The sequence below is a fragment of the Bos mutus genome, chromosome 4, assembly GCF_027580195.1.
Source record: "Bos mutus isolate GX-2022 chromosome 4, NWIPB_WYAK_1.1, whole genome shotgun sequence".
NCBI classification, from domain to species: domain Eukaryota; kingdom Metazoa; phylum Chordata; class Mammalia; order Artiodactyla; family Bovidae; genus Bos; species Bos mutus.
Window position 1 is genome coordinate 91944605 of NC_091620.1, and position 8726 is coordinate 91953330.

The window sequence follows — 8726 nt, forward strand, 5'->3', positions numbered from 1 at the left end:
ATTAAGCCACAGAATTTTCTTTAGAAATCACTGTATGTAATCTTGGCTGAGGATGAGAATTATATAGTATAGGTGTGTCTGTGGATTTTGTGATAGGAAAGAACATGAATGAAGGGTTGTGGACTGAAATGGGCTGCTATAAGGTTCAAAATATTATTTAGTAATTTCAAAATATTATAAAATAATTATTTTGGTTTTAGATAAAATAAAAATATCCCAGAACCAAATGTCAAACACACAATTAACATGATAAAGTTTTCTGATCTCTAATGTCTACATTATTTTTATGACACAGTTTGTTGTCAAAACTCCTGGTATCTATGATCCCCTCTACGTCTCAGCCCTTAACTCCAGCCCCTAATGCATTTGGAAGCAGTGTACTTAAATTTGCTAAAAAAGATGTTAATCATCATACATATTTTTTTAGTCTTTTTTAAATTATAAAAGTAATGAAGGTTCAAATACCACATTAACAATGTCAATAAATTGTGCATAACTAACCCCAACTACTATCAACCTACTCCCATCTCCAAAGGTAATCATAATAAAAATAAGATGTCCCTAGTGGCTCAGTGAATGGCTAATAATCCTCCTGCCAATGAAGGGACACGGGTTTGATCACTGATCCAGGAAGATTCCACCTGCCTCAAGGTAACTAACCCTACACGCTGCAACTATGGAAGCCTGAGTGCCCTAGAGGCAGTGCTCTACAACAAGAAAAGCCATTGCAATGAGAACCCAGTGCCCCACACCTAGAGAGTTGCCCCCGCTGGCCACAACTAGAGAAAGCCCACATACAGCAAGGAAGACGCAGGCAGCCAAAAATAAATAATAATTTTTTAAAGACTTCCATAATTATTTGATGCTCTGACTATATTACTTAATTTTAAATACATAAATATATTATGCATATTTCTATGAATTTTTTTCACATTTAAAAATAAATTGGAGATACTTCTATATGATTTCTTTCGCATGACTATTACAATCTCTTTAACAGCAGCCCTGTGTACCAACTATACATTACCTGATAATTTAGCTATTGACAGACATTTATTGGTTTCCGTATTTTGCTTTTATAAACAATTCTAGAGAGTTACTATTCGTCATTCACCATCTTGTACTCTGTAAAAGGCTCAAAAACTTGACACACATAATACCTCAGGAAATTTTGACTAAAAGGATTAATACAGAAAGAAATAGTTATCAACATATTTTAAGAATATTTCTAGCGAGTAGATTCCTAGAAGACACATTGAGTCAAAGGTTATATGCGAAATTTCCCTCACAAAATCCCTCACTTAAACATCCCATTAGAATAGAAGGAATTATCTATCATAATTTTGGCTCAACTGGTGTGTGAAAATGTATCATTTTCTTGATTTCTAGTGTTTTTTTTTTCATATGTTTATTCTTACTTACCTTTCCTCGCTTGAAAGAACTCAGGACACATTCTAGATATTTCCTCCAGTCCAGAACTTTTCGAAGTTACATTTTTTGCCTAACAGAAATTTTATATTTTCACTTATTCAGATTTAAGCTGCCCTTGGAAACTAAAACAGGCACTAACAGAAGGGGGAAAAAAGTTCACGAACTGAAAAAATGTTTAATTCTCTTTTGTGAGGTCCGTTCCAAGCAGGAATTTTTTTTTTTTAAAGATCTAGGGTAGCAGTTTAAAATCGCGCACCGCCTGACGGGACCGGAAGCACAGAGTAACAACCAGAAGCCGTTAGTTAGAGTCTACAGTATCTGGCGCCCGAGGTGGCGCCTGGCATAGTCTGCCGTCTGAGTTTTGTTCCTGTCTCAGCTGCCGGCGTGATCAATGGACGCAAAGAGCCTACTGCAGTTGACCAAAAAGCCAAATATCAAAATCTTCAGCGGCAGCTCCCACCAGGACTTATCCCAGAAAATCGCCGACCGATTGGGCCTGGAGCTGGGCAAGGTGGTGACCAAGAAATTAAGCAACCAGGAGACCTGCGTGGAAATTGGCGAGAGTGTGCAAGGAGAGGATGTCTACATAGTGCAGAGTGGCTGTGGCGAAATCAATGACAATTTGATGGAGCTTTTGATCATGATTAATGCCTGCAAGATTGCTTCAGCAGGCCGGGTTACCGCAGTTATCCCGTGCTTCCCGTATGCCCGGCAGGATAAGAGAGGTGAGAGCCGAGCCCCGATCTCCGCCAAACTTGTTGCAGATATGCTGTCAACGGCAGGCGCAGATCATATCATCACGATGGACCTACATGCCTCTCAAATTCAGGGCTTTTTTGATATCCCAGTAGACAATTTGTGTGCAGAACCCGCTGTCCTGAAGTGGATAAAGGAGCAAATCTCTGACTGGAGGAGCTGCACGATAGTCTCCCCAGATGCTGGTGCAGTTAAGAGAGCGACCTCCATTGCAGACAGATTGAATGTGGACTTTGCCTTGATTCACAAAGTACGGAAGAAAGCCGGTGAAGTGGACGGAATGGTACTAGTGGGAGATGTGAAGTATCGTGTGGCTATCCTTGTGGATGACATGGCTGACACTTGTGGTACAATCTGCCACGCAGCCGACAAACTTCTCTCAGCTGGAGCCACCAGAGTTTATGCGATCTTGACTCATGGAATCTTTACTGGCCCAGCCGTTACTCGCATGAACAGTGCAGGCTTTGAAGCAGTCGTAGTCACCAATACCGTACCTCAGGAGGATAAGATGAAGCACTGCTCCAAAATACAGGTGATCGACATCTCCATGATTCTTGCAGAAGCCATCAGAAGAATTCACAGTGGGAAATCTGTCTCCTACCTGTTCAGCCATGTCCCATTATAATTAGAATAATGTTGGGAGTTGTGTATTAAATAAAATAAGATAAAATATATCCTGACCATTAGTTTCCCTTGATGTTTGATGATAAGTTTGACGGAATACCCTGCTTGCTACAGCGTGGCTTTCTAAATCCCACATCATGTATATTAGATGTTTATTTTAGATTGGAGAAAGACTGATGGAGAATAATTGCTAGAATTTCCTATCTAGGTCATCTCATTCTGGCTTCTTTGATGAGTTTGTGAGCCTTGCAGCTTTAACTACAGGTCAGCTGCTGACTTCAGACTTTGAAGGTGTTGTGTGGAGTTCTTTGAAAGTAACTGGGGAAACTTGGTATACTTAATATGGGATGCTTCAGGGTTTACTTTATCCAGAATAGCTAACAATGCAGCCAACCAAGCCCACCACTGCCACCACCATATCTCCATACCACCAACCCCTCCCTATTCCCTGTGTTCCACGGAACCCCATCCCCAAGTATCATAAGTTCTCTAAGATCTGTGCTAAATTACATGAAGAGCCCTGTGCAACCCAAACCTTGAGCCACCTGCAAGGCCAGAGCAGCAGCTTTCAGATTGAATAGCCATTGGGGAGAATCATGAGAATATGCTACTTGAAAGGAAGAAAATAACTCTGTCACCATGTTTGGAAACTATGTATTTTTTTCAATTTATTTTTAATTGAAGGACAATTGGTTTACAGAATTTTGTTAGTTACTACCAAACATCAACATGAATCAGCCATAGGTAAGAGACTATGTATTTTTTGTTTTTTCACTATACCTGTTCTTTTTGATTTAGCTTTACTTCCAACCATCTTACATTTTCCTGGTCAAATGTCCTGTTGAATCCAAATTATCAATGTAGCAGTCTTCTGGAAAGCAAATCCACTTCATACTATATAGTCTCTAAAATTTGCATTATATAGTTTCTAAAATCTCTAAAGTTTTTGCTGTAGCTTAATATAAATCTGAGGTTATCGATATTTCTCCCAGAAATCTTGATTCCAGCTTGTGCTTCTTCCAGCTCAGCGTTTCTCATGTTGTACTCTGCATAAAAGTTAAATAAGTAGGGTGACAATATACAGCCTTGACGTACTCCTTTTGCTATTTGGAACCAGTCTGTTGTTCCATGTGCAGTTCTAACTGGTTGCTTCCTGACCTGCATATAGGTTTCTCAAGAGGCAGGTCAGGTGGTCTGGTATTCCCATCTCTTTCAAAATTTTCCACACTTTATTGTGATCCACACAGTCAAGGCTTTGGCATAGTCAATAATGCAGAAATAGATGTTTTTCTGGAACTCTCTTGCTTTTTCCATGATCCAGCAGATGTTGGCAATTTGATCTCTGATTCCTCTGCCTTTTCGAAAACCAGCTCGAACATCTGGAAGTTAACGGTTCACATATTGCTGAAGCCTGGCTTGGAGAATTTTGAGCATTACTTTACTAGCGTGTGAGATGAGTGCAATTGTGCGGTAGTTTGAGCCTTCTTTGGCATTGCCTTTCTTTGGGATTGGAATGAAAACTGACCTTTTCCAGTCCTGTGGCCACTGCTGAGTTTCCTAAATTTGCTGGCATATTGAGTGCAGCACTTTCACAGCATCATCTTTCAGGATTTGAAATAGCTCAACTTTATGACAGAAAGTGAGTGAGTGAAGTCGCTCAGTCGTGTCCAACTCTTTGCAACCCCGTGGACTGTAGCCCACCAGGCTCCTCCATCCATGGGATTCTCCAGGCAAGAATACTGGAGTGGGTTGCCATTTCCTTCTCCAGGGGCTCTTCCCAACCCAGGGATCGAACCCAGGTCTCCTGCATTGCAGGCAGACGCTTTAACCTCTGAGCCACCAGGGAAGCCCATGGCAGAAAGTGAAGAGGAACTAAAAAGCCTCTTGATGAAAGTGAAAGAGAAGAGTGAAAAAGTTGGCTTAAAGCTCAACATTCAGAAAACAAAGATCATGGTTCTGGTCCCATCGCTTCATGGAAAATAGATGGGGAAACAGTGGAAACAGTGTCAGACTTTATTTTTGGGGGCTCCAAAATCACTGCAGATGGTGACTGCAGCCATGAAATTAAAAGACGCTTACTCCTTGGAAAAAAGGTATGACCAACCTAGATAGTATATTAAAAAGCAGAGACATTACTTTGCAACAAAGGTCCGTCTAGTCAAGGCTATGGTTTTTCCAGTAGTCATGTATGGATGTGAGAGTTGGACTGTGAAGAAAGCTGAGCACCAAAGAATTGATGCTTTGAACTGTGGTGTTGGAGAAGACTCTTGAGAGTCCCTTGGACTGCAAGGAGACCAACCAGTCCATTCTAAGGGAGATCAGCCCTGGGAGTTCTTTGGAAGGAATGATGCTAAAGCTGAAACTCCAGTACTTTGGCCACCTCATGTGAAGAGTTGACTCATTGGAAAAGACTCTGATGCTGGGAGGGATTGGGGGCAGGAGGAAAAGGGGACGACAGAGTATGAGATAGCTGGATGACATCACCGACTCAATGGACATGGATTTGGGTGAACTCCGGGAGTTGTTGATGGACAGGGAGGCCTGGCGTGCTGCAATTCATGGGGTTGCAAAGAGTCAGACACAACTGAGCAACTGAACTGAACTGAATCTAAATCTACTACTGCCATGGAAGTAGATTTTAGGTACGTGTTGTGGTACCGTTTGATTAAGCATTTAATTTTAATCTTCCTTGCATTTGGTTGGCCTCTAAGATGACTTCAGATTTACATTTTTTAATTTATATTATTGTCCCTTATAGAGAAATCCAATAAAAAGTCTGCATGTATGTGAGAAAAATTAATATCTTATTTAGATACACCCTGAAATTTCTGGACTCCAAGAAAATTCAGACATGCCCTAAAAGTTTCTGAGAGGTAAAACATAAGATAGTTTTAAAGAAACAATATTCAGATTTCTGTCAGACTTCTCATTTGATCTCTCAGGTAATAAGCAAAATGGAATAATACTCTTGCAGCTCTAAAGGAATATTATGTTTAATAGTTTCTGAGCTTAGCCAAACTATTACCAAGTTTAGGGGCAAAATTAAGGGACTTTTATGTACTAAAGGACTCAGAAACTTTACCACCATAAAACGGTCCTGAAAGTATTACTTGAGGATACTGAAAGTAGAAACTATGTTCAACTAAGAGGAATATATGGAATAAAAGAGATGATAGTGAGCAGAGAAATAACTGAAACTGATAGAAACATAGTTTTGTGAAATTATGAATATCATTACAATTATTAAGGTAAAATTAGACCAAAGATTGAGTCACAATGTAAAGCAAATTTTTTAAAAATCTATAAACAAGATTCCAGGTAGTAGCCACAAATCATGAGGGGCTAGGATTAGTCTGCATATATTAACTGTCTTATTTAGTTTGGAAAGGCCATTAATGACATGAAAGATTGACATTATAGAAGAAAATAACTTTAAATAAAAGTTTTCTAAAATTTAAGAACAAGCAAGAGAAGACAAGGATGGGATAAATTACTTCCAAAATCCTAGACAGAAAAAAAATGGCATGTTGTTGTTCAGTCCATCTGTCCTGTCTGTCCAACTCCCGACCCCATGGACTAGCAGGCCAGGCTTCCCTGTCCTTCACCTTCTCCCAGAGCTTGCTCAGACTTATGTCCATTGAGTCCATGATGCTATCTAACCATCTTGTCCCTTGTTGTCCCCTTCTTCTCCTGACATAATGGCACAGTAAACAAAGTAAATACATCCAGCTGAATATAGGAAATAGATGAGGAAGAAAACAAAATAGAAAATACCAAATATTTGTTATCACTACTAAAGTCAATATGTTAAATTAAGAGATCAGTTATCAGAATGAGTAGCTAAAATATCTAATGACATGCTGTTTAGGGGAGACACATCAAAACAAAAAAATTGGATATAAAAGGATGATGAAAAACACACCAAGTAAATGCTTACCAAGAGAAACTAGGAGTGTTACTTCCAGTCAAAGTGAAAACAGAATATTTTTTTGATTATGAATCTTTATGAACCTAACAATTCAACATCAAAGTTTAAGGGAAAAAAATCAGTGAGAATATAAGGAGAAATGTATAACTTACAGAGTGAAATTTTAACAGAACTCTCACATAAATAATCAAGAAAAGATACTATAGGATTTAAATAACTCCATATCACATTGCTGCTGCTACTGCTAAATCACTTCAGTCGTGTCCGACTCTGTGCGACCCCATAGACGGCAGCCCACCAGTCTCCCCCGTCCCTGGGATTCTCCAGGCAAGAACACTGGAGTGGGTTGCTGTTTCCTTCTCCAAGGCATGAAAGTGAAAAGTGAAAGTGAAGTCACTCAGTCGTGTCCGACTCTTAGCGACCCCATGGACTGCAGCCTACCAGGCTCCTCCATCCATGGGATTTTCCAGGCAAGAGTACTGGAGTGGGGTGCCATCGCCTTCTCTGCCATATCACATTAACTATGCATAAAATTTAAACAAGTAATTCACATTTTCCTAGCTTAAATAAAAACATTTATAATATTAAAGATGCAATAAATCACAAAAAGTCTTCATAAATCTTTAAAAAAGAATTTATAAAGACCATATATAGTAAATGGATATACAATCATCCTGACTGTATTTTGAAAAATTAAATTCTCAGTAAAATAGTAATAGAATGAAGCTTGCTTGATTTGATAAAGAAAATCTACTAGAGACCTACTAAAGAAAGAAAGTGAAGTTGCTCAGTGGTGCCCAGCTCTTTGCGACCCCATGGATAGTATCCTGCACCAAGTTCCTCCATCCATGGGATTTTCAAGGCAAGAGTATTAGAATGGGTTGCCATTTCCTTCTCCAGGGAATCTTCCCAACCCAGGGATCAAACCCAGGTCTCTCACATTGTAGACGCTTTACCATCTGAGCCACCAGGGAAGTCCTACAAAGATATACTTAATGATGAAGTATTGAAAATGTTCCCATTAAAATCAGGCAACTTTCAAAGCCAATGAAATAAGGCAAAAAGAAAAGAGCAAGTAATACCATGGGGAAAAGAGGCAAATTCTCATCATTTGCAAATGTCATGATTGTCAACAAAAAAATCCAGCAGTGAAAAAATCTGTTCCTACAAGAGGTCAGTAAAGTGACTGTACATCAGATAAATAAAATAATAGCCTTTTCTAAATATCAACAAATCTTAATTGAAAAAAGTTTCTGCAACCTAGAGCTGAAAGTGAAAGTGAAGTCGGTCAGTCATGTCCGACTCTTTTCGACCCCATGGACTGTAGCCTACTAGGCTCCTTCATCCACAGGATTTTCCAGGCAAGAGTACCGGAGTGGGTTGTCATTTCCTTCTCTAGGGGATCTTCCCAACCCAGGGACGGAACCCAGGTCTCCCACATTCTAGGCAGACGCTTTACCATCTGAACCAGAAGGGACTAGAGCAGGGAAATTTTTTTTTTAGAGCAATAAAATATCCATAATAACCAGCAATAAATCCCCAAACTGTAGGGCTTATATGAAAAACAATTGCTAAAAGATACAAAAAATATCTGAATAAATGCATTATGATTCTAAATATGAAGAACAATACGAGTTACCTCAAATCTAGTCAGTATAAACCCAGTAAAAATCTGAAGATTTTTAAAGAAAACTTGTAAGCTTTTCTTAAAGTTAATCTAGAAAAATGAGATTTAAAATATTCAAGATATTTTTGAAAATGTTTTTATACTACAATATATTAAACATTGTAAAGCTACAGTAATAGGACTGATGTATTGACGCAGGAATGAACACATAAAGTAATACTACAGAATTTAGATTCCTGAAACAGATCTAGGTATACTTATGGGAATTTAGTACACTCATAGCCTATTTAGTGGAGGGATTGTGTTACTGGAAAAAAATAAGCATAACTGAATCAATTCTATAGGAGAATCATTATTACA

At 38.9% G+C, this 8726-nt stretch overlaps 1 protein-coding gene across 1 annotated transcript; it reads left to right on the top strand.

Moving 5' to 3' along the window:
* Positions 1 to 1822: 1822 nt before the first annotated feature.
* PRPS1L1 (phosphoribosyl pyrophosphate synthetase 1 like 1) lies at positions 1823 to 2812 on the top strand. Its single transcript, XM_005908748.3, has one exon. The coding sequence runs from the start codon at positions 1823 to 1825 to the stop codon at positions 2810 to 2812; it is 990 nt and encodes a 329-aa protein (XP_005908810.1).
* Positions 2813 to 8726: the final 5914 nt, after the last annotated feature.